General features: G+C 47.2%; 1 protein-coding gene across 1 annotated transcript in view; it reads left to right on the top strand.

The window, feature by feature from the left end:
* The window catches only part of LOC106814036 (eukaryotic elongation factor 2 kinase-like), a 29820-nt gene extending 5348 nt beyond the window's left edge, over positions 1-24472 (top strand). Inside the window, exons 2-5 of the mRNA XM_014818297.1 lie at positions 6675-6867; positions 7133-7257; positions 23612-23790; positions 24249-24472. Coding sequence (XP_014673783.1) covers positions 6675-6867; positions 7133-7257; positions 23612-23790; positions 24249-24367 — 616 coding nt within the window. The 3' untranslated portion in view covers positions 24368-24472. The remainder of the gene's footprint in view (positions 1-6674; positions 6868-7132; positions 7258-23611; positions 23791-24248) is intronic.
* Positions 24473-25670: the final 1198 nt, after the last annotated feature.

Raw genomic sequence — 25670 nt, forward strand, 5'->3', positions numbered from 1 at the left:
CATAGGAAACAATAGTTTCTAATTTTCTGAAAAGTCGTTTGTCGTTACGCTGTCGGTCGTTGTCGCTGCAGTGTGTCTTGGCCTTACTCGTGTGAACAGCATTTTACCGGAGAACTTAGCACCACTAGTACGGTAACCAGCTAGGCCGTGTATACGTGTGAACGTCAGCTTTTGTCTTATATTAACATCCTGATATATATATATATATATAATTATAAATCTGAAGGCTGGCTAGGCCATAATTATCTGTCATGGAGTAGAGTAATAGACTCTTCTCTCCTAACTTTCTGATATTATTGGTATAGGTGGGCGGCTGAGTGATGTCACTTCCCCTTAGTAACCCTAGAAGTTTTTTTCTTCAGTCTTTTTTGGCACAGATTTGGTAGTAGTAAGCGAGAATAGCAGTTCAGTAAGCATATGATACTAAGTACTGCAAGAAACGACTCATTGAGCTGTTCGTTTCTTCAGACCTCACTTACACTCACTTTTCTTCATCGCTGCGGGGTCTGTAGCCTTCGGTCGTGTGTGTTTGTGTGTGTGTTTTGGGTGTTAAAAAGTACATTATATTTTAGAAGCCTATCGCAGACACAGTAGCGCGGAGGTAGCCAGCCAGCCGTAGCTGCCACAAACACCATATATGCACTTGGACATGCGGTGTTTACTGTAAATCCTGCAGCCGCATGTTGCTGGGCAAAGTATTGTGTGAACACGGCGGCATCAGGGTGCGAAATTAACCACGAGTTCTGGAAGTCAAATACGTCCCTGATTTACTTTCCGGACTCGCCTGATTTGACATATATGCAGGAGTTATATAGTATATAATATATATATATGTTGACTCCCTGAAAATTCTAGCATACTATCTAGTTTCGTTCGCGAGCACGGCTCGCGGAATTAACTGTAGTTTGTTCAGCTAATGTCCAAAGAAGAATTTGGCAGACGTGCAACTGCATGAAAGTTTTAAAAATAAGCACAAGTTATTCATTGTTAAAAGGGGAGAGTTACTCTAGGATTCTAAAGATATTTGTAGCTAATTTAGCGTTATATACGCTATAATAGAAAAAGTTTCATGGTGTCAGATCACCATTAAAAATAGTATTTTTTTTTAATGTTTTAAGAACCTAGACGACACAGTTAAAACTAACCACTCACAATGCGCACGATCTGATAAAGTTGCGCAAACCACTTCCCAGCCCAAGGGCTACAGACTGAGGGGGTGTTTCTTATTTATTTATTTAAGAAGCAAAAGGCATTTGTAATATCTTTAGTAAACGACATATAGTTTCAGTTTATAATATGGATAAATTTGGCCCTAAAATGAATTCGTTCAGTTAAATAGCATTTAGGTATAAATATAATGTGCACTTTTGTGATTAGCCCTCGGTCTGTAACGTGCAAAATAAATTGTCAATACGCAAACTTTTTCGTTGGTGGCAGCACGGTCGCGAGCGGGTGTCATGGCGCCGTTCAAATTGTGTAGCGTTGATGTGTAATTAATTATAACAATTAAATTAGGGTATCCTGGTAACAAATACGTGTGGGTATGAACCGATTTGTTATACAGTAAGTACAGATGTATGCAGTATAAATCCTAGAGGCTACTGTTCTTTAATATCTTTAATTTTTAACCTCGCAGACTGCGGACTCCCTTGTTTTGCTGCGGACTCCCTTTTTTTGAGGGTAGGGAGTCCGTTTGGAAGTGTGTTCGAAAGTTAATTTCTACCTTGCGACGGGATTGAGTGAACTATGGTTCGCCTGCCTGGCCATGATTCCCTTGTGGCCGTGACTGGGTTATCACAGCTACTGATGCATGTATATGAAGTGTTGTTTAAAAAAATTAAAGAGCATCAGCGAGTCACGTAGAACCTATCCTGTCTGCATAGGTTTAAGTTATCATATCAAGGTGGAGATGCTAGGGGCTTGCCACAGACGGTGGTATGTTTATGGAGAGCGTTTTTTAACAATAAAATTAAAGAGCACTTTGCATGGCCACGTAAAGCATGCGGTAGTATTCGGTTAATGCTATCCCCCCGGGCGTGGAAGGGAGGTTACCGCAACGTAGCAGCACTAGTGTTAGGATTAGGTTTGGATTTTGGTCAGGGTTAGGGTTAGGGTTAGGGGTTTTGGATCATGATATCTGTCCCCACACCATAGATTAATTTTTGTGGATAGCAACACCTATATATATAGCGCTCCGAGAATATATATATATTTAGTGTTATGTTTAGCATTGGAGGTGTTGCAGTTAGCCTTACTGGATGCTTTAATGATTTTGAAGTATACGTCAACTGTATCACGTGACCCTCCCTCCACGCCATGTGAATCAAAGATGTGAATGCCACCATAAAACAGGAGTTTGAGGCCGCGTGATTTGTATCAACCAATGCGGCAGCACCCGCTAGTAAACCCTATGTTCCTTGATTGACCTAGGAATAAAAATCAGCTGCGCGGGATAACAACCCCGTAGTATTCTATAATCGCTAGGATGAATCGGCGGAGTTTCTCACGAAGTTTTTTTGAGTGAAAGTGAATATGAAGTAATGTGTAACTGCAAGTCTGTGACTCCGTGTGCATTGTAGAACTTAAATGTCAGATGCAGCGTTCGGCGCGTAAATAGGAAAGGAAGGGCAGAGGAGGCAAGTAGCCAAGTAGTGTAGTAGTGACAGCCAGCAACATGGCGACCCATGTCTGGACATAGATCGCGCGCGCTGTGTGTGTGTGTGCGGTGGTGTGTGTCGTGCAGCCGTGGTGCGTTGGGTGGAGGAAATGGGAGCAGTGATTAGTTGGCCTTCGGCAGCAGTGGCGTACACATCCGTGGTACACACTGTACAGCATTCGCTATACACGTGGTCACTGGTGTGCTATTTACGTATCTGTAATGACACCCCGCATCACGAGGCTGCGCAAATTCGTCCATGCTACATTTGTAAATCGTGACACTACAGGGTGCGAAATTAACGGGAGTCCCGGAGTCAATTACTCCCTGATTTACTGTCGGACTCCTTGATTTGACATATACATGGCAGAGTCCGTGTGACTCCCTGAAAAATCTGCCATACTAACAGTAACTAGTTCGTTCCGGAGCACGGCCTCGCGGAATTACTGTATTTTTTTTAGCTAATGGTCCAAATAAAATTTGGCAGTACGTGCAACAGCAGGAATCTTAAAAATAAGCAACATGCGTTATTGTTAATATCTTTAATTTTGAACCTCAGACTGCCGGACTCCCTATTTTTGAGGGTAGGCTCGGTACTACTAATAGGTTGGACTCCCTTGTTCAAAGAAGTCAATTTCTACCCTGCACTATTCTGCCGCATAAATTGAAAATTTGCTTGTACGTAATTTTAGGGCTGGATGGTTTTTTGTTTACCCAATACAATTTTTTATTAAATTCTCAATTTGAAACCTATGTTAAACAACGTTTACTCGCATTCATTGTACTTGTAGTTGTATTGGTGAGAGATCAGAGAATAAATTAGGCGAATAAGAATTCGAGAATAATGTTCATGCGGGAAACATGATTAACATTATGGAATTTTGCATTTTCTTTACCGTATCAGTTTTATAACTGTCATATCTGGGTATTGCTGCAGGCATTTTACGTATGATCATGATTTGGATGGCTACTAAGTATTAAACTAACCATCTATTATACTACTGTACCAAGTCAAGGTGCACGCTGAATCATCCATACTGACGTCTCGGAGGTCAAATCCAATGCGGCCAATGACATTCAGCATCAAAAGTAATTACCCCTCTGAACGTCTTTGGACATTTCTAGAGTGCTCCATATTGATTTGCATTGAGAACGGACAAACAAACAGCCGTACATACACAAATATGTCTGTTAGATTGACAGTGCTCATGTACTGGCGGTTTGTCTGATAGTGATACACAATGCAGTACGTACACAGTATATCACAGTCGGCTAAAATGAACTTTTTTCGATAAGAAGTTAAATTATACGCCCTAGTACACAGCAGCTTGAAGTGTCAATGACCACAACAGTCATTTTTTGCCTGACACTCTGCGCGAACTTATATGCGAGTGTTTGTGTGTAACACACCTCTCAAGTTCATTTCCTGCAGCCGCATCAGCCTGGAATCTATTTTTGCAGAACGCTTGCCAACATTTAAATGGCCAGCCTGCGCCGAATAACAAGCCTTGGTGTTGTTATCGCTTGCACGGCTCTATCACTGTTCACGCCACTTTGTCCTAACTGGGAGACGGGCCACGAAGACAGTTTTGTAAACACGGTTCTAATGAATCTGTTTGCCTGTGGTGACGGGCAGAGAATCAAATAGAGCAGAACACGAACACAGAATAGTTAGCCTAGTGAAGGGCACGTTAACCGCGGTGGCCGACCTGTGAAGATGTTACTTAGGCCTGGTGTGGTCTATTTGTCACTATGACGTACTTTGGAAGACTGTGCTGTAACATGTATCTATAAAGCGAAGTTTACTTAGTCGAATTTCCAGGGCAACAAAAAGTGGAGAAATTCCACGCGACTGGTTTAATTGTTAATCAGGCCTACGTTAATTTACACGAGAAAGGCTATGAATTTCACGTAAGTTCTATCACAAAATCGAAGCTTTTAAAGTATTATTTTGTTAAGTGCCTGATAAAGCCTGTTTTCGTGCATTCGTGCTAGCCAGGCCCTTTGCCAGCAGAGCATATAGAGGAACCCTGGATAAACCACTTTTGAAGTAGGTCAGCAGAAAAACAGGCAAGATATATATGTTGTGTGTGAGGAATACAAATCCATTTGCTGACTCATCATAATAATAATTAAGCACTTGAAACCAGCACGTTCCCTTTATGCAGGGGTGTATCTGCCGCAACGTAGCGTGAAAAGCTATTTAAGCTATAAGAAGCTATTGCGGCTACAAGCTAAAGTGTCTTCGGGTGCCAGTGGTTATCAAACAGGTTTGTTCAATGACAGTGTTAGGGGTGTGTCAGAACTGATGGTGAAATTTAGTGTGCACAATCGGCTAGTCACATTTTCTGTTCAATCTAAAATGTTCATTTATCTATCTATCTGTCTGTCTGTCTGTCTGTCTGTCTGTCTCTGTCTGTCTGTTGTCTGTCTGTCTGATCTGTTCTGCCTGCTGCCTGCCTGCCTGCCTGCCTGTCTGTCTGTCTGTCTGTCTGTCTGTCTATATCTGTCTGTCTATCTATCTATATCTTTATCTACATCTATATATTTATATCTATATCTATATATAGAGCTATATATCTATATCTATATATAGAGCTATATATCTTTATCTCTATGACCATCTTGTAATGTTCCCCACTCGATCTCTTCCAGATTTGTGACACGCCACATCCAACGTTAGGGTGAATTGCGACAAGACTCCTCGTCGAGGACACCATCGTCACGTCTATACTGCGCGTGTGCGCACACCAGTGCAGCAGCAGCAGTACCAGCGACCATGTCCGACTCGGAGTTCTCCTCGGACGGCGATGTCGACCTCTTCCTGAGTCCCATCGACGACGAGGCGTTCGCCGATTGGTCGGACTCGTCAGACGACGACGACGGTGACGTCGTCGCGCCGATGCCGTCTCTGCGGGAAGCCGTCGTCCGGAAAGCCTCGGACGTCGCGGGACGGAAGATGTCGGACGGTGTGATGCCGCCGAAGAAGAAGGCCAGCGTGAGCTTCTATGTGCCGCGAAAGAAGGAGGAGGAGGAGGAGGAGGAGGAGGACGAGGGAGAGGGCGGTGACATCTTTGGTGGAGGCTACCAGAGGAGGGAGTCTCTTGGGGGAGACTTCCAGAGGAGGGAGTCTCTTGGGGAAGACTTCCAGAGGAGGGAATCTGTGGGAGGAGGCTGCCAGCGGAGGGGGTCGGCGCCGGGGCTGAGCGTGGGCGGGCTGCGGACGTCGCCGCCGCGTCGGCTCAGCGTCATCGTGCAGCCGGAGCGCAATCGTCGGGCGAGCATCGCGCTACGTCCCAGCATTGCCGTCAACACGCCGCGCCTCCGCTGGATCCAGGTGGGTGCACACCGCCTCTCGAGCGCGCGCGCCAGGAAAAAAATTTATTTTTTGGTGGCTACTTTTCAAGCTCGCGTGCATGAAAATAGCACTATAAAATTTGGTTTGCATTGTACTCTATGCAAATTTACAGGGGCTTCTTTTGGCATTTCCGGGGCTCTTTCTGGCATTTTGGGGCCTAAATCGCCCTGAGCCCCCGTGTATTTTTTTCACTGGCGCGCGCGCATTTGAGTTTACATCTTCTTGGCTCCGATTGTGAAGCGTGGGTGGGTGGCAAAAGAGTGGGTGAGTGGGGAGAGTGTGGGTGGGTAGGGGAGCGTGAGCGTGGGTGAGTGGGGAGGGCACTGAGAGCGTGGGTGGATGGGGAGAGCGTGAGCGTGGGTGAGTGGGGAGGGCACTGAGAGCGTGGACCATGTACATGGAAATGAGATGTGAGAAGTTTTATAGTGACAGGCAGTAACATGATGTAATGTATGTATGACCAGGAGAGATTTAGTACACCGAAGGAGAGAGAGAGAGAGAGAGAGAGCGAGAGCGAAGAGCGAAGAGAGAGAGAGAGAGAGAGAGAGAGAGAGAGACACGAAAGAGTGAACCAAACCAGAAAGGAGAATATGACCATATACCATATATACTGTATATATACACATACCATTCGCACATCTCACCTACCCGTTGCTCGCAGGTTCATCTGGACCTGGCCAAGTATCATGAGATGGGCCGCTTCAAGGAGCAGGATGGCGCCGAATGCGACATGGACGCGGCCATGTTCCACCTCAAGCAGGCCGTCAACTGCGAAGTGCTGGAAGCGATACAGATCATGGCTAAGCTCTACCTGAACATGCCTACGGACATTTTCTCCTCCGTACAGATCCCGGTAAGCATCCCAGCGCATCTCGCGCGAGCGTCCCTCGGACTAACGAGCGGTGTCATGGACGGTCGGGCGCGCACGCTCGCGTCGAGTTCTGGCGTTTGCGTGTCGCGAAACGTTGCGCGAAGCCGCAAGCGGTTGGATCCGCGGTGAAGAATTTTTGCGGAGGTAGGCATGCTGCTCGTGCAAGACGGAGATTATGCGTACGTATATCGTGGGCCTCTGTGTGATGTGGCATTTAATATGTCAATTTCATCGATTTGTGTTGCAGGAGGATGAGGAAAACATTGACATCGGTGTCGGTTATATGCACAACGCGGCTGATGCAGGAGACAGACAGGCCATGATTCACCTAGCTAAAGCTTATGACACGGGTGTCAATCTTGGATCTCAAAGGTTTGTATATACAGTCGACTTAAAACAAGGTTCTGCTATGCACTGCCACACTAATGGTGTATTATAGGCAAGGCAGTCACACCCCCCCCCAGTTTGTTTTTGGTATTGAATGTACGTGGCAGTAACAACTGGTCATCCTGGATGAATAGTGGGGAGATCTTAGGATGCGTAAAGTCTTAGGATGTGTTCCTTGTAGCAGAAACTGTAATTACAACCTTTTCCAGTTTACGTCCAACGTTTTGAGCTGGAGCTATGATATCCTTTGCTGCCCAACTGATTTGGCATGCTCCCGTGTCACATTTTGTCTCTTGTTAAGCAAATTAAACCTCCAGCTTATACGACCGCCCGACTCATTACTGATAGTAAAACAAACAACGACAGTCATATAGTGCTGCCCCCAGACTCCTGTTCGAATATCTCAATACTGATGTCACTGCCTGTCTAGAAGCAGCACTGATTCGAAGCTATTGTTCAAATGTATCAATACTGTGATCACTGCCTGTCTAGAAGCAGCACTGATTCGAAAAGAAAGAGCGAGAGCGGGAGAGAGAGAGATAGATGGAGAGAGAGAGGAGATAGAGAGAGAGAAAGAAAGATGGAGAGAGAGAGGAGATAGAGAGAGAAAGAGAGAGGGAGGGAGAGAGAGAGGAGATAGAGAAAGAGAGGGAGGGAGAGAGGTAGTACGAAAGATAAAAAGAGCGAGAGCGGGAGAGAGAGAGAGAAAGATGGAGAGAGAGAGAGAGAAAGATGGCGAGAGAGGGGAGATAGAGAGAGAGAGGAGAGAGAAAGAAAGAAAGAGAGATAGGAGAGAGAAAGAAAGAAAGAGAGATAGGAGAGAGAAAGAAAGAAAGAGAGAGAGAGAAACATGTTAAAATCTCTCCTGCACAAGCCCTGTGAAAATGTGAATAATTGTCATTGTGATGCTGTATCTATTAACTGTTTGCAGGCGTTCAGTCACTTCACTTTTGAGAGATCTGGCCATGAGGTGATTGTTGTTGACATCCAGGGTGTTGGGGATCTCTGGACTGATCCTCAGGTACATACCTCAGGTGGTTTGGAATATGGAGATGGAAATCTGGGAACCAGGTTTGTAAAATTCAGCATTCCACGTGCATTTTTTTAATTCCTTGTTTCATAAGAGGTAAAGTTGGAGCTAGGGGTAAGCAGTAGCATAGCTCGTTTCGTTGCCATAAACGACGTAACCTCACATTGCAACAACTAGCGACCGTTGATTCAAACTGACTCTGAATCTATTCTGCGCTTTATTTTACATTATGAATTTCATGACCCATCTTGCATAGCAACCTTTACTATATTTTTATACATTTATATTTTACCTCAATGATGAAATTCACGTATTTTTTCATCGTCAGGGGGATGGCATTATTCTTTCACTCCCACGTGTGTAACCAGATATGCGCTAGACTGAGGCTAACTCCGTTTGATCTCGTTCCGTCGGAGAAGAAACATCACGAGGAGCTTATCAAGTCACAGGTTCGTATCATCTGTAATGTGATTACCATCACAATACTATCTGTTGTTGTGTAGCATATTCTATACATGTATGTGTGTGCATTTTTGGAAATAAAATACATTATTAAAAAAAGAAAAGAAAAAAAAGACAGGTGCTTGCAGCTGTTGTGTCGAATATATGGTACGTAGTCAGTAGACGTAACAGTTGAGTAAGCAGTGGCAAGTACGGTTTTATTATAGACTGATGAACAGCACAGTCAAAACAGTGTGCGCGTACTCGTTAGAGTATGCTGACGTCTCTCCCGTTGTCACCAATTAAAACCCCTCCTTTTTAAATCGTTTGCATCATCCTCGCGACCTGTTTAACTGATTTATGGCGCGGGTCGTGGATATAACGACCGGTCGTGACTAACGTAAAAAGGAACGCCGATCACCGGCGACGCTGCCCGCTTAATGATGGCCGTTTGATAAACCGCGTCGCATTCTTCTTGAAGTTAATGTGTTCGTGCCATTCTGAAATGCATTCTGTCCACGTTGAATTATGTGTGCTCTAAAGTATGCAGCTAATGTCTTCTGGGTCCCTCGCTGGCCGTCCCTGGACATTTGCCTGATTAATGTGCCAAATTCCCCATGTCTCTATCTTAAAGCTAAAACACCGTACTACACAGCCGCATTTCATTCAATAATTGTTGTGCCCGATTTTACGCGCCCCGATTTAACGCGAATTCGGATATGATGCGATGAGTCATTGGACCTTTTTTCTGCTCTTTCCGGAACTGGAAAGTTTTTTTGTGAATTAAGCCGGCCTTAGTTCGAAGCGATGATCACCTATAGATCGCGCAACTAAATGAGTTTACATGACTTGTTGCTATGGGGGGTCAGTTTATACGCTGGTTTTCTTGAACCTCGATTTAGCGCGACCCTGCTTTTTTCACGATGACATTTTATGGATCCCAACCGCAACGATCGTGTTATAACGGGGCCACACTGTATTTCTATACCTATTGACGAGTGAAATTCTTGCTCAAAGTTTTCCAAGGGCTCGTGATGATTCATGCGAAGGATGCCGAGTGTCGGGCCGATGTCGGCCGATTGATTTTATTGAGAGGCGAGTGAATATGGACTACATTCCGCCTAATTACCTGCTAGCCATCCCATTTCATAGCCATCATCATGTTTTGCGCGATGCTGCTGTGTAGCTTCGGTTACACGATGAAACGTCGCTCCCTACATTCCAACTTTTCGGCGGGAACTTTTCCTTCCCGCACGATCGCAGCCTCCGTCACGTTTCCCCTCTCGCGCAGGCATGAGAGTTGTCCGCTAATTAGCGGAATTCCGTTTTTTTAATTCTAAAATCCGCCGATTTTGAAATGGATTCCGCTTTTCGGACCCGCGATAATATTGTGTCCATTTCTACGTACCGTGTTGTCGAACATTATGAGTGTTCTGATCGGCTGTTGTGGCAGATATATACTGTACAGATTTGTACCAGAACCCGTGCCGCGGGCGTCTGGGCAGCCCCCCCTTGTACACCCGCCTGAAATATCTTCAGCTAATTTCTCTGTTACTCACTCTCATGCCCGCTCGCGTCGTCTTCCAGAAATCGTCGCAGACGTGTCTGAAGGGAAACTTCGACAGCTGCATCGGCACTTCGACGTTCGGCTTCGGCGCGCGGCGTCAGCGCTACACGTCGTTCCCGCCGCTGCGCTTTAGCGAGTGCGACGATGAGGACGATGACGAGGGCATTGGCACGTCCGTGAGTTCCGACAGCGTGCTGGACACCCCAACGTCGCCGCCGCCGCAGCCGCCGCGCTCCGGCATGCCCGAACCGCGGAGGAGGAAGAGAGGACTCTCGGGTATGTGGGGGGGGGGAGCAGAGGGAACTCTGATGTATGTGGGCGGAGGGGCAGAGGGGACTCTGAGGTATGTGGTAGGGGGGGCAGAGGAAACTCTCGGGTATGTGGGGGGAGGGGGCAGAGGCACAGGCATTTGGGACAGAGTCAGAAAATAATATGAACACACATTCACAAATAGGCCCTACTACCGTACCTCTCAATTACAGTTCCACTGTTGCGTCACTGTATATCAACTTTCCTTCATAAAAACCTATGTAAAAACTAACGCCGAACGCTCCCGCACTCGCCGCTGCGAGTGTGCTGTGACGCCATGAGAATAGTTTATATATATATAAAGCGCAACTCGCCGCTGCGAGTGTCGCTGTGCGCTATCGATAATTTATATAGAGAAAGGTAGGAAACTCCGTCTTGCCGCAATTTGCGACGATCACTGCTCGAGTACTTGCACGATATTCAACAGAACTTGTTCAGGCGACCTAGCACCTTCGGATGACTACGTGGGCTCTTCTGCCTTATAGTCCATGCAAACAAACTAGTACGATACGTAGCCGAAGTGACAGCTATGTATTAGTAATGTGACTCTCAAAAACTTCAGAGAGATCCCGCCGATGATCGTGCTGAATTCATCAAAAGTAGTATAGATTCACGATTCGATCGGCCCACGGTAGTCGAGGGCACACGCGAAGAGCGGGAGATTCGGCTTGGGCGAGCGGGAGACGCTTGAGGGTAAATACACAGAACGGTGATTTGTGTTATTACGCAGTTGCCTCGGACTACGGGGCAAAGAGGAAAGAGCGATCGGAAAGTCATGTGGGGAAATGATAGTACATTGTTTTGATGTGAATCAGGCCGGAGAGGCCGAGGGCAAGAGGAGGGTTGTGAGTTTGAGATCACATTAAAAGCAGAACGGGGGTAGGCACTTCCGGCACGGGTAGTTGACATAGTTTGTTCAGATGGACTATTAGAGGACAGACGAGCCAGATGGAGCGGTGGTAGGGGTGCCCACTGGCGCCTGACAGTTTGTTGAAATGTGAAAGAAGGTCGAGCCGTGAGGTCGTTCGCAAATTGCGCAAGGACGAGAGTTTCCTTACTCCTCTCATCTAATAGATATATTTCATAGCGTCACAGCCAACGTTACGCAGCGTGCGAGTGAAGGATGCGTTTTCAGCAAAGTTAGTTTTTAGCATAGAAAATGTTTTATGAAAGGAAGGTTGAATATTACAGTGACGCAACAGTGGAACAATGTAAAGAGGCGGATGCAACGGCTAGTAGGCTATTGTGAATGTGGCTGTTCACTATTATTTTCAGTTTTTACTACTCTGCCGAGTGCTGTGGGCAGAGGTAGGGTCCCGGGTATTAACAGAGAGTTGCGGCCACCCTGACGAGTCGGAAAAAAAGCCGGTCCACGTGATCGCTGGAGACGCATGTTGTTTCAAATGGATCACACCCGCTGCCGCTTAGGGGTTTTAACCAGCGTGTATGGATACGCTGGTACAATGGTCCGTTAGTAATTAATTGACTAATCTTGCTTCGGGGAATAAACTCAAAATTATACACGACGACTTGTAGGCGCTAAGAAAAGAGATCGATGTGTCTATGCTGTAAATCTAGAGGATTTATGGGTACAGAACTGCAAGAAGCACATAGTGGGTACAAGTAGCATGAAGAGAAGCAGAAAGGTGTGAAGAGAGATGGAACGGATTTTCTATGCTGAATTACAGTTGCGATTTTCATTCCAAAATGACTGGCTGCTGTGTTTCCACTAAGAAAGTGTGGGCAATTAAGGCTATCAGTATGTGCATGTGCGTACAGAGTTCAGGCGAACGAATTTGGAAGTTACCATTTCATAGAAATCTAGAGGTGAGTATGATAAACACATGTGTTATCTATTGATCTCTGTGATTCATTGAGTTTATTGAAGCCACGATTAGTCTGAATTAAATTACTACAGGACCATTGATACAGCGTATCCATACAGACCTGTAACTTCAGCACGAGGAAAGGAGGGGAGCGGTAGGTGGATCCATGTTTGAACAGGGACATGGCGCTCAATCCTGAGTGTGGCGCAAGCTTCTGTATATGTAGAGACCCTAGGAGGGAGGAGCAAGAGGGGAACTCTGGAGAGGAATATATATAGGAGGGATTGGAGGGCGGACAGTGAGGGGTGTAGAGATCTATGAGTGAGGAAAAGAATGGAGGGAGAGAGAGAAGAAGAGAGAGAGAGAGAGAGAGAGAGGGGAGAGAGAGAGAGAAAGAGGTAGTGAGGAGGAGGGGGAATCGGGAGAGCAGAGGTGGCATCTGCAATTTAGGGAGTAAGAGAGAGACAGAGGAAAGATGTGAAGCGCCGGAGAGAGGAGAGAGAGAGACAGAGCGGAGAGTGAGCTGAAGATGGAGAGGTAATGTGAGGGAATGAGAGAGGAGGAAGAGAGCGAGGGAGAGAGTAGAAGGAATAACTGGAAGGACTGGATCTTTGCATAATTCAATATTCACTGGGTTAATTTGTTATTAGGGTTTCAACGAACGGGAACTTTCTGAAGAGTGATTATAAATTGAGTTATGCAAAGTACTTAGATAGTAATAATGAGAATGGTATATATGTTGACAAGATTAAATAAGGGTAAACACATCATTGTGTGATATTACCGCGGCCGCACGTTACGAACACGCGAGAAACTACGCTACAGGCACGCCGGAGGAAGCGACACACACACCACGCGCAAGAACCACACGGGAAACACCTCGAGCAACCGAGTACAATGTCGCACGGGCAACGGGTACGACGACAGACGCAACGCACGCAGGAAGGGAACTGCGAGGTATGTGGAGCACGGCACGGGGCAGTTGCAACGCGAGGACACACAACCGCAAAACACCAGGAACACTGAACACACCAGCGCTAACTGGTGCAGGCGAGGAGCACACGCGAGCAGAACATCACACTTATTATTTTACACCAGGAGAACCTCGAACCAGCGCATAACTGTGCAGGCGCTGGACAATAGCCGCAAACATTTTTGCTCTTGAGCTAGTTCTAAATTGAACCATCAGCAAGTCCTACGATGACTTCATAATTACCTGTTTAGCTAGCAAGTAATTCATCTTAGAGATTGTGGCCTCTCGCGAGAAGTACTTATTGGGCGCGCGGGCGGGCTGTAGCTGGTGTGTTCCGGCACTGTTGCTGGAATGCCGACTGTGGCATGCGTTGCGTCATCTGCGCGAGCACGGAGTGTAGAACTGTTCCCCAGACATTACTGGTTTGATGAGGCAAGCCAGGGACTGTGTCAGGAGAGAAACAGTAAACCCATATCGGTCTGAAGTATCCTCCTCATCATCACAGAGTCTCGCCACGTGTGCAAAATCGTGTGTGTGCCTAGTCATGTGTGATGTGTCGCTGTGTGTTAGTGTAGTGTGTGCGTTGTCGCAAAGGTATTATCCTAACGCTCAGATAGTTTGTGGCCTTCAGCTCAGACAACCTTTCCGCCATCGCGCCAACGCTCGCGGTAGGAAATAAAAAGTACAAGCGTGTGACTAGACGCGACTACAACTAACCGATGACCAAGTTTAATCGCTGTGAATAATATTGTGTTACAGTGGATGCTAGTCAAGAGACCAAATAGAAATTTTCTGTTATGGGATCTCTTGATGGCTTATGAGTATGCACGTGTTGTGAATGTAGGCATCGATTTTCGCAAAAACTAAGATACAAGCGTAAACGTGTGAAAACCCTCTTCGTTTGGCTCTAACGTTTATTCAAAGCGCGAGGTTTGGAACAGTGGGCAGCCGGTCACTCTCAATACCTACCTTTATTGTACCAAAAATTGCTGCCCTCTTCTTCATCTTGAACGTCTCTTCCTCTCTGTCCGCCGAGAAGGACGCGGATTCATCCTGTGGCTCAGATGGTTCAACGGCAATCACTCCTGCAGTTGAGAATTACCTTTAGAACTCAGACCGGATGAGCTGACTCGCCTGAATGGCTCAAGTCCGTACTAAGAAGTCTCGGGCAAATAGAAAAACCTCAGCGGTGATGACGAAGTACAAGTCGATCTTGTGTCGTGTGTGCTGGCCAAACAGCTCTTTGTATTTCGTATTAGGGACCGGTAGAGAAATCCGGCCTTACGTGGAATCGCTTGTCGTAACGCTGTGTGTCCGCGTAAGTCTACTCACAATAGCTAAGGCTAACGGTGACAGTTGTTTTTAATATTGAGCAAATTTGTTGTTCCTGTGTTGCTCGTTTTTATCAACCTTTTGCATAATGGCTTGACGATGTATTGGTGGATGTGCTGTGCTGTTGATTTTGGTTCTGGGTGCTCCAGGATGTTGTGTTTTTGCGTTGTGTGTCGTGATAGTCGTTGGTTTGCAATGGGTAACCCTGATTGACTGTACAGAAAGACACTAGCACGATCTATCTCGCCACCTTAGTTCACTAGGATGTCAGCGCAAAATTAGCAGTAACCTTAGTCTCGCCGATACTGCTCGTATGGTCTAGCGCTCACAGTCTGCCAGTCCCAAGCAGACCCGACTTGACGCCGGGTTCGAGGACCTGCTGCTGACTCTCTTGAGCTCTCCGCGCTCTTTACAGTGTGAATGAGCAGCGATATCATCGCGCGATGTGACACGGGAGTAAGTGAGCAGACCGAGAGGTGACAACTTCCTCGGTGCATGGTCTCGCGTCTTTCGTCCTTACATTATCCTCCTCCGCGCGCGCGCCCTCTCTCTTTCTCTCTCTGCATCACTGCTCCTGCTGCATGTTCTGCTCGAGAAATGATTTATCTCCAAGCACATGACTGGAGTGCCGCTGAGCGGCAAGAGTCGAGCAGCGCATCAGTAATCTGCTCTATGCAACGAAGACTCTCTCCACGCGAACAACAACAGTCATAATCATAATCATCGCCCATCAAATCATCATGCATCATATGGCTCTCAGTATTCATATCGAGTGCCTCATCGGCCCACTCTCCTTGTTCATCATCGTGTCACTCTACCTCCTAGCCTGCTGTGACAAAATGAGATAAAACACGCATTGGACTAACCATAGGCTCGGCCGGATGCTTGAACGACACCATCAACTGGGAGGTGGTTACCTCTCTCTTTTAGAAGGACATCTCGGTTAGCTATGACTCGGTGAGTTCGTTCTTGCTAGCAGCATGTGCGACTGATGACCGTGTTCGATGTTAATGACGATCGTTGAAACGCACGTCGGGACGCCGACAGCCCTGATAACACGTCCATCGTCGAGGGGACAACCTTCGTCGATTACACCCTGCACCAGCGCCCAAACTGATCTACCCTACGCTGCTATGCCCGCAGCAGTATGATGCCTCCAAGTCACGCAGCTGCAATTGCTACAATCATCCAACTATGCTGCTGGTAATCCATATAGCTCAAGTTATAGCCGATGATATCGATGCTATGGGCGGATACATGAACAAAATAGTAAATATCCTGCTCACCGTGCTGTAAGTCGCCAAAGTACAGGTGTGTAGGTTTATTAGTGCTTGTGCAGACTGATGAGTCCTGTTGGTCTGTCAGAGGATAGAATTAGCCCCTCAGAGTCAAGTAATGAGGCGCGGCGAGACTCATTTCGCCTCCGGGAACATCTGACCTAAGTTGACGATGGTAGGCGGAGCGTAATGCGCATGCATGTTGGCCCCTGGACGCACCTCACACGACGCTCGCCGCCCGACTCGAAGACTGTATAGTAGGCGAGGCCCGGGCGACGCCAGCTGCAGGCCGCACGCGAGCCGGTCAGCGGCCTGTCTCCGCTGCCCGCCGTCGGGTTGGTGGGCCCCATGTCACTTGCGCTCCCGGGGCGCCGAGGCACATAATTGAGCCCGCTGTTGACCATAAATACCTCCGGGTAACGCAGGACATTTTGATTATCCGTGAGTTCCGGTCAAGTCGAAATTGGCTCTCGACGGAATATTTTAATATTCCACCTCGCCTACCCCCGGGATATCAATATATTACCTCCCTACTACGGTGAATAATCAAATTACACTGTAATTAATAGTTATCACCATTTGATAAAAAATGTGTTCGTCTTATTATTAAGTAGAATAACAATCGTCTAATCATTAAAAATGCTCCTCTCAAGTGGCAATAGGTGCAGCCACAAAAGTGGATACACACCGCCATTCCGTTGACGGTGGCTTTTGCGTTTCATCCACAACGTGCTGCATACCCTATATTACGTGCATCTATACTACCCGGTCGTTTTGCTGCTCCACCACGACGAGGCCAGATGACATGGATTAGCCGTGCTATAGATCTCAATTAATACCCAAAATTGTGTCTCTGGTTAACCCGCCATTCCACGTGTGTCACCATAGTGTCCATAACGTGTTAGCGTCCAGCGGTGGTAATGCACTTCCGCGTTGCGCACCTCCGAAACTTGCCTCAATGACTACCAAGACTCATTCATCCACATTTCCAGTCACCCTCCAAAATTATAGATCCAATCGAGCTGAGTCGCCTTACTAGGCAATTTTTTTACCTGATGATTTCCTCAATCTGACGCAGCTTAGCCTCTCTCCAACTCTTTTATTGTGGAGTTCGGTACCTCTGTTGTTTCGCCATGCGGCAGCACCCGGCTGACACATCTTTTACCCTCCATCGCGGACTGCCTGCTCTTGTTAACCATGCTCATTCATGTGTGTATGGTTATTCTATTCGTATCGAGCGCGCGAAGTTCTCATCAGCCTCAGTGGATGACTCTATGCGTCAGATCGTACTTAGTATCGTGCAGTGTCCGCTCATCGAATCGATAGCGGTCGCGTGCTCTATACGGCTACAGATGTCGGTGAAGTCGGTCAGATCGAGTGCAAGGTGCGGTCATCTGTCATCGTCATACGTGCGAGAAGGTTTTCGAGTCAGAAAATCGTGCAGGATTGGTGGTCAAGCCGTAGAGGACGTGCGGAACGGGATCTGACCGAGTGGAGCTTGGAGTTAGAGTCGTTCAGTGAGCGTCGAGAGTGGTCGTGTGTGTCACACTTGACTGCCGCTTGTTCAGTTCTGGGGAAAACTTGGGTCTGAAAAGCCGTAAGGCCAGATAGAAACAACTACTTCTCGGGCTGGCCGTGAGGTAGTATTATCCAGTCTTAGCGTATCTACCAGAGTCAGGCTGAGTTAGGTATATGGGGATTTTTCCACACTTTCCATCCCTTTTCCCGCTTTTGTTTCGCTTGCGCAGTTTCTCGAGAGCAGTAGACCTGAGGGTTATATGGTAGCAAGTTCATCGGGTTTCCTGCTGGTGTTCACCCGTCAAACCACAAACTACACAACATTCGATGGGATTTGGTGCCGAGGGTTAGAGAAGCGGAGAAGGTGGTCGTGCTAGAATGTGTGAGGAGCCGGGCATTAGTATCGTAGAATGGATAGTGATATGTAAGAAGGAGGAGGGATCAGAGTAATCCATACCCGCTAATTGCTAACTTGCTACCTAACCTCAGATCTAGGCCAGGGACATTCATCGCTGGCGCAGAGCATCACTCATGCGGGTGGCGTAGCCTATGCGCGTGGCAGGAGTTGGAAGAGAGAAAGAAGGAGACGCGGGGATCGGAGAGTACGAGTGAGTGCATCAGGTGTGTGTGGTGTGAGGGACAGAGGAGAAGAGTCGGTGGGAGAGAAGGGGGGGGAAAATAAGGGGGCGTGAAGGACAGGCAAACCGCAGCTAATAGATAATAATCAGATCAGTTAAAAATTATAGTCGCGAAGTGCAGTCGACTACAAGGTAATAACCGTCAGGAGACCTAAGCCCCGTCTTAACGAGGGTTCCACCCGGCTCGGACTCCGCGTTTGAACTGCCGGTTGCACTGAGAGCTAGATTGTCGTTCGTTTTCTAAGCGCGCTGTTCTCATCCGTCTGCTAAACGTACACCACCATTCCTCACCCCAATCTGGTCTGGTGAAAACTTGGATGGATTCGCGGCCTAGAGGAAAGTTGTCTGGATCTCACGCAAGCCAACCGAGTCGACGATGAACCGTTGCGCGAGGAAGTGTTGAGGATGAGGGTGCAGCGCGACGGCGTACATGGAGCGGGTGGATGGAGCGAGGAGGGTGAGCAGAGTGTGTGTGAGCATGTCAAGTAAGTGTGGAATGGCGAGGGGTGGTCAGATGCGCCGTCGTCCGATCTTACTTTGCTCTGCACTGCTCCAGAACCTTCCTAGTCGTGGCGACGTCCCAGGCGACTATACACTGAACACGTCACGCTCTCTCCCGTTCCTCTCCTGGTGAGTCAGCAGCGAGCAGCAGCAGCCCTCAGCAGAACCAGTCATGCCACATCTACCCGTAATCTAAGCTAGCACTCTTTTAGGTGATCTTACGTCTTGTAACAAACCATAGGCTCTATGCCCGCTGGTCCCGTACTCCAGTCACTTCGCTGCCGTCGAACTATGGTGCCGCTGCAAGTTTCATTACACGCCCATCTCGACATGCTCTTACGTACTACATACCTTTAATTAATAAACATACGTACCACCTCGGTCGCGTTCTACTCTCGCGTTACAAATGAAGCATACACTGTAATATCTCTATTTGTTGAGAATACACTAAGATTCACCGTGACCTCTCATTGCTCTCGCCCTTAATCACCACTTGCGGTTCTCGCACCCTAGCGTGTCTATACTGATGAGAACATTCTCTCAGTGCATTGATCGTCGATTCACCGGCTCCTATTCTCCTCTCCTCTGCATGCTTCTCCCTTCGTGCCTCTGCCTTCAAATGCCTCCTCACTCCTACCACTCCTGCTCGACTTTCATCTTCTTTGATCCTCCTTCGCCTCATCCATCTCCAAATCACCTATCGGATCCCTACTCCTTCTACTTCTCGTTCGTTCCTGTAAAACTCCTTCTCATAAACATCCTCTTCTTCACCTTTCCCTCCTCTCTCTCTTCTCCTCCCTCGTTTTTCAGCTACACGACAAAAATGGACTGCTTAGCCTCCAGCAACGTTTCCGCACCGTATCTGGGAATTCTTGAGTTTATTTTAACACCTTAATACTACATAACTCGCGCCCGCAGCTCTCTCGTCGCTGCGCCTCAATGGGCCCTCCACTCCCGCTTACTACTGTTTGGATACGTGGTCCCACAAGCCTTCTACATCATACTCATCTCTCGCCTACTCTCAACTCCTTTTCCTTTACCTTCTTTGCTTTCTTAGACGCTCCACGACTCGCATCTTACATCTGCGCTGCACCCTAATGTCACAATGCTCTACCCTTTGCACTTCTTCACCACATCTTACATCCCCCACACGTTCTCCCCGACGTTCTCCCCTTCACTCCTCCTTACCACCTCCTACTTATCTCCGAGCCTCCTAACGCCCTGTCCTACTCACTATTTCGCACTGCCTCGCTACTAAACAAACTCTGAACCCTAAACACCACCTTCTCCCTCTCCTCCACCTTTCTCCCTCTTCTCTACCTCCTGACCATGTATCTGTTCAACATTACTATAATAAACAACCAAGTGGAAGATAAAAAAATTGCCCCGCGAAAAAGAGAGCGGGTAATTGGTTTTCGTGCTAGGGAGACGGAAATAGGGTAAATTGTCCGGGACTGCAGACGTGGAAGTTGTTGACGCGCTAGCGCGGCTGTTGGGTAATACTGTCCCGTCCGTGTTAGTATAACTGCGCGGTGGTACTGTGGTATCGCCACGCAGTGCGGCGGTAATGTCCGGCGTTCATTCAACTGGGTAATTGTCGGGGGTAAAGTGTCCGGGGGTAAATTGTGCCCTGGGAGTCATCGGCCAACGTTTACGGCTGCTGTCCCGCTCGCAAGGATTAACCTTATGGTAATTGTCCTCGGATGTATTTTATCCCGATTCGCGCGGGACGCGGATAAGTTGTCCGGCGAGTATAGTACAGAATTATACTGTCCTGGCGCACGGTATTTCCCTGAGCGGACTTAGTAGGCGGCTTCCAATGTTCACTGGGATACTCGAGCTGATGTGTGAGCAGTGCTATCTATTTATCAGTGCACACAGGCGCGGGCCCGCATCGCGCATAGCTCGTTCAATTGTAGACATGTAAATGGTGAGGTGTATGAACCAGTGAGTGTGAGATGATTCTGGATTGTCTATACAAATTATTTGACCGTAGTGATCTTGGAGTAGTTGGCGTGTGAGCAGAGAGATGTGTTAGTGGCTCGGAGATGAGCGTGAATTAAGATACACGTAAGGTGAGACGTGTGATTTTATTATTAAGGTATGACTAATTATGCGCCGTGGCGCAGAGAGAGACCCGCAGGCGAAAGCGGAATGTATGGTAGGAAGGATGACGCCACGGAGTAGTTACGAGAGACATACGCATAGCATACACAGAGAGACACAGCAGAGACGACACCCCACCCAAAACAAGCACAGCACTGAACAAAACCCAGAGGAGATATGAACAATACTAGCTATCACACACCTGACACACACACAACACACTAACACATCACTAAACATACCATACTCACAACACCACACACATCATCCGTCACACCATACACTACCACCACTACTACCACTAGCCCTACAGCCAACAGCGAGCTTATACCTGGAACTACGACCGACCCACAACACATCATCCAATGAGAATGAGCGAGCATCTACAAGCGACACAGCACGCGGCGATGGCGAACTCCGACAATGGACCGGCTTGCCGGCCATGTTCCACTCAAAGCCAGGGCGCGACCAGCATATTCAACACTGACACAGCACACACGATGTACAGCGACACAACACGACACTGAATTTAACAGCTCCACGATTGGCTCGCTCGCTACCCTGAAACGCTCGGCCTCCGGACGCTTTTGTCCGTCCGTACAGGCTACACACACACACGGCATCACAAGCACATCACACCCCACACACACACACACACACCACACACACACACCACACACCACACACACAAGCACAATCCTCCACGAGGCTAGTTATTCGTGTGTCTGCACTTTTTGCACCGCACTACCGTAAGCCAGTCAGCCTTCTGAGCCTAAACCCCGAGGTATTAGACCCCATAATCGCCGCAACCATCATTGCATTTTCACCGTTGATACGAGCAACAAGGAACATTTTTGCTAATTAAACAACTTCACTTAGCGTTGACTCCATTGAATGCTCGAGGCCGATTTCTTCTACCGCTACACGCTCGGTTCCGTAGTTTTTTCTTATTGCCGAGACTTCTATACGACTTGGGAGCATCAGGCGGAGTTCGAAGCTCATGTCGCGCATTATTAGGAGCTAGATTCAATAGAGTTGCGTTTGAATCTGATGCGAATCGAGAATCCGCCGTCTCTGGCGAAGAGGAAAGGAGACGCTCGGAAGAAGACGAGATTTTGGAATAAGGTAGATTGAGCCGGCTCTAGTGGGGGGGGGGAGGGCTCGGCCGAAGCCCCACCGCGGCAACCCAAACTCGCCCGCTGCTTGTAATTAAAGACGTCTAGACCAAACGATATGAGAGTTTTTCCATACACGTTTACCTTGTATTTTAGTTTGCCGCGAAAATCGATGCTACATTCACACAGTGCATTCATAAGCTCAAGATGACCAATAACAGAAAAACTTTGTCAGTATTATTAGGTCTCGTTGATAGACCATCCATAACACATAATTATCACAGATTAAATGCGTTCGCTTATGTGTTTTGTTGATGGGTGTGTGTGTGTGTGTGTCTGTTGTGTGCTGCGTATGCTTGCCTGCCGAGTGCCTGTAGGATTGCAACGTGCGCGCGCGCGGTAGACGGCCCGCGCACAGCTGGTCGGCGCGTGCTTGCTGTGTTCGCGGTTGTTGGCTGGTGTTGGCTGTGTGTGTGTGCTGAAACGATTAGCGCGAAGCCGCAATGCGGTTGGATCCGCCGGTGAAGAAGTTTTGGGAGGTGAGCATCGCTGCTGTGCAGACGGAGATTATGCGTACGTTATATCGTGCGGCTCTGGTGTGATGTTGGGCATTTAATATGGCAATTTCAGTCGATTGTGTGTATGCGTAGAGGATGAGGCAAATACATTGCATCTGGCGTGTCGGTTATCATGCACAACGGCGGCTGATGCAGGAGACAAGCGGCAATGATATTCACCTAGCTAAGCTTGTATTGACACGGGTGTCAATTTGGATCTCAAGGTTATGTAATTACAGTGTGTGTGTTGTGTGATGCTGTAGAAACAAGGTTCTGCCTATGCACTGCCACACTAGATGGTCTGTATTTATAGGCAAGGTGCGATTGCACATCACCTTATATCCGTCGCTCAGGTGTTTGTCTTGTGTGCGTGGGTATTGAATGTAAGTGGGCATTAACTGCCGTCATCCTGGATGAATGCAGTGGGACGGAGGAATTATAGGATGGGAAAGGCTTAGGATGTGTTCCTGTGTAGCCAGAAACTGTAATTACAACTTTTTCAGAGTTACGTCAAACGTTTTGAGCTGGAGGCTATGATATCTGCTCTGTGCTTCCAACTGATTTGGGATGCTCGTGTCACATTTATGTTCTTGTTAAGCTGGCTGATGTGCGGTGATATGCTGCCAGCTGATACTCTGGACCGCCCGATCATTACTGATAGTAACACAACAACGACAGTCATATAGCTGTCGCTGCTCGCTCGCTCTGTGTGTACAGGATGTTCGCTGTATCGAATTTCAAATACTGCTGTACATGTCCTGTCTAGAAGCAGCATGTTCGAAAGCTATTGTTTACAAATGTATCAATACGTGTGATCAGTGTATCCTGTCTAGAAGCAGCACTGATTCGAAGCGTATTATTACAAAGTATATGTCGCTGTACTCGCGCGACCGTGCATGTGCCTGGTTGCGTGTAAGGAGCTCGACTTGGTGATTCGAACGCTTATTTGTTCAAATTTATCAATACTGCGAGCATGCCTGTCTAGACGTGACGTTGAGGGCACTGATTCGAAGCTATTGTTCAAATGTATCAATACTGTGATCACTGCCTGTCTAGAAGCAGCACTGATTCGAAGCTATTGTTCAAATATATCAATACTGCGAGCACTGCCTGTCTAGAAGCAGCACTGATTCGAAGCTATGTGCGTAGGGAGAGAGATTGGAAGCAGGCGGTGTACTGGTACGACCGCGCGATCCACACTGACGAGATTGACGCTGGCGGGGAGTTTGACTCGACGATGGACGACCCCATGTACATGCTCATGTCGTGCGAGGCGGAGCTGTGGAGGAAGGGAGGCCTAGGGCTGACGAAGGATCCAAGCTATGCCGGTACGTGCTCGCGCGCTGATACGGCGGTACCGAGCAAGCCGGCCTATATACATCTACCTTTTTGCCATCATCTCGGGCTGCGCTGTTGTTGCAGTTGTTGTTGTTGTTGTTGTTGTTGGTGGTGGTGGTGGTGGTGGTGGTGGTGTTATTATTGTTGTTTCTTGTTGTCATTCATTGTTTTGGTGTTGTGAACTGAACGATGTGTTTCCATCTTCATCATGTTTGGTGACCGTATTTGATGATTTAAGGTACGTCATCTTGATTGAGCAAATCGAACCAAACTTTTTTTTACTTAAATCGAGTCTTAAAGCTGTTTAATTGGTTTGGACACATCTTAGAATTTTCCCGAAGCATGAATATTGTCGATTTTTCACTCCGTTTATCCCTATGAAACCCATCAATGGACTGCGTTGTGGTATTTGTTTAGCAGTTTGTAATTTGATTTTGCCATTCTGCAGGAGAACTGTATACGATGGCTGCAGACAATGCCATGGAGAGCATGAAGGGCCGTCTGGCAAACAAGTTCTATGCGCTTGCCGAGGAGGCTTGGGCCGAGGTGGAGGAACCAGAGGAGTGAACGTCACAACTCCGAGCAAGTGTTGTGGTAGTACTGGATGCAGCACTGCTACAGCTTTGAGACAAATTCACGGAAAAGTGTAGTTTTGGAGTAGATGGAGTGCAAGAGAGAGAGAGGGGGTGAGAGGTGGTGTGGGGCGTGAGTGTGTATATGTGTTTGTGATAGAATATGAATGGAATGGAATAGAATATGAGCAATATAACTATATAAAGTGTGAAAGGTATTTTTTGCACGTGGTGTGTGTATGTGAGAATGAATGATAGTATGGTGAACGTTTTTGTAAGGGAAATTTAGCTGACTAAGATCTGTATAAGTATATGAGTCCTGTCATTAATTACCAGTGTGTTTCCTATGCAAGCAATACATGATAAAATAGGCTGCAGCAGCACTGCTGTGTGTTCATAGTAATAATTGTGTATAGTGTGGTCTAGGCACGTTTACGAGTGTTTTATACTTCCACTGCATGTAGAATTTGGTTACTTCCATTTAGTTTATTGGTGCCTGTAGGGTCTATGTCTCCCTGACCTCTGTTTGACCTCGCTCGTTTAGCTATTTCTGACTAACCCTAACCCTAACCATATCGGATAGTTACCAGGGTTATGATTAGTCAGAAATAACTAAATGAGCCAGGTCAAACAGAGGTCAGGGAGACAGACCTTATCTGCTTTATTGGTATTTCTGTCAATGCAATTAAAAATAGTTAGCCCGTGATACCAATACCATAAAACTATATATTTATATATAAAGAGTAGGTTAAGATAAGACATGTACATTTGGAGCAAAAGACTTTTTTCAAAACGTCGTCATACTCACGGAATTTGTATCTAGTTGGCAGTCTTCCCGGTAGAATAGATGTATAGTGAGTGACCTCAAAAGTTGCCAAGACTAATGCTAATTTCTCTACTTGTTCAACAAATGAGCAAAAAACTGAGGGCAAAGTTTATGTGCACAACGTTCCTCTCTTTGACATAAAGTGCAACAAATTGTTTAATTTCAAGCTAACAAGCCCTAAACAGTATTCAGGGCCATAGCCAGAGGTAAATTGTGTAGGAGGCAAATGTTGTGAGTTAAAGAACAAGGAGCGAAGCGACCCAATAGGGTGTGGGGTATGGGGCCCACTTAAGGGCCCCAGAAGAACTTTTGTAGGAGGCATTTGCCTCCTATTGCCTAATGGTAGCTACGGCCCTGACAGTATTATTTGTCTTTCATAAATTTTATAATACAACTGGGTGGAGGCTAGTTTACGGTGTACATTTCATACCACTCAAACTACATATTTTTAACCGGTACTGGTTTTGTTCGA

Source organism: Priapulus caudatus, unplaced genomic scaffold (assembly GCF_000485595.1).
Source record: "Priapulus caudatus unplaced genomic scaffold, Priapulus_caudatus-5.0.1 Scaffold859, whole genome shotgun sequence".
Lineage (NCBI taxonomy): Eukaryota > Metazoa > Priapulida > Priapulimorpha > Priapulimorphida > Priapulidae > Priapulus > Priapulus caudatus.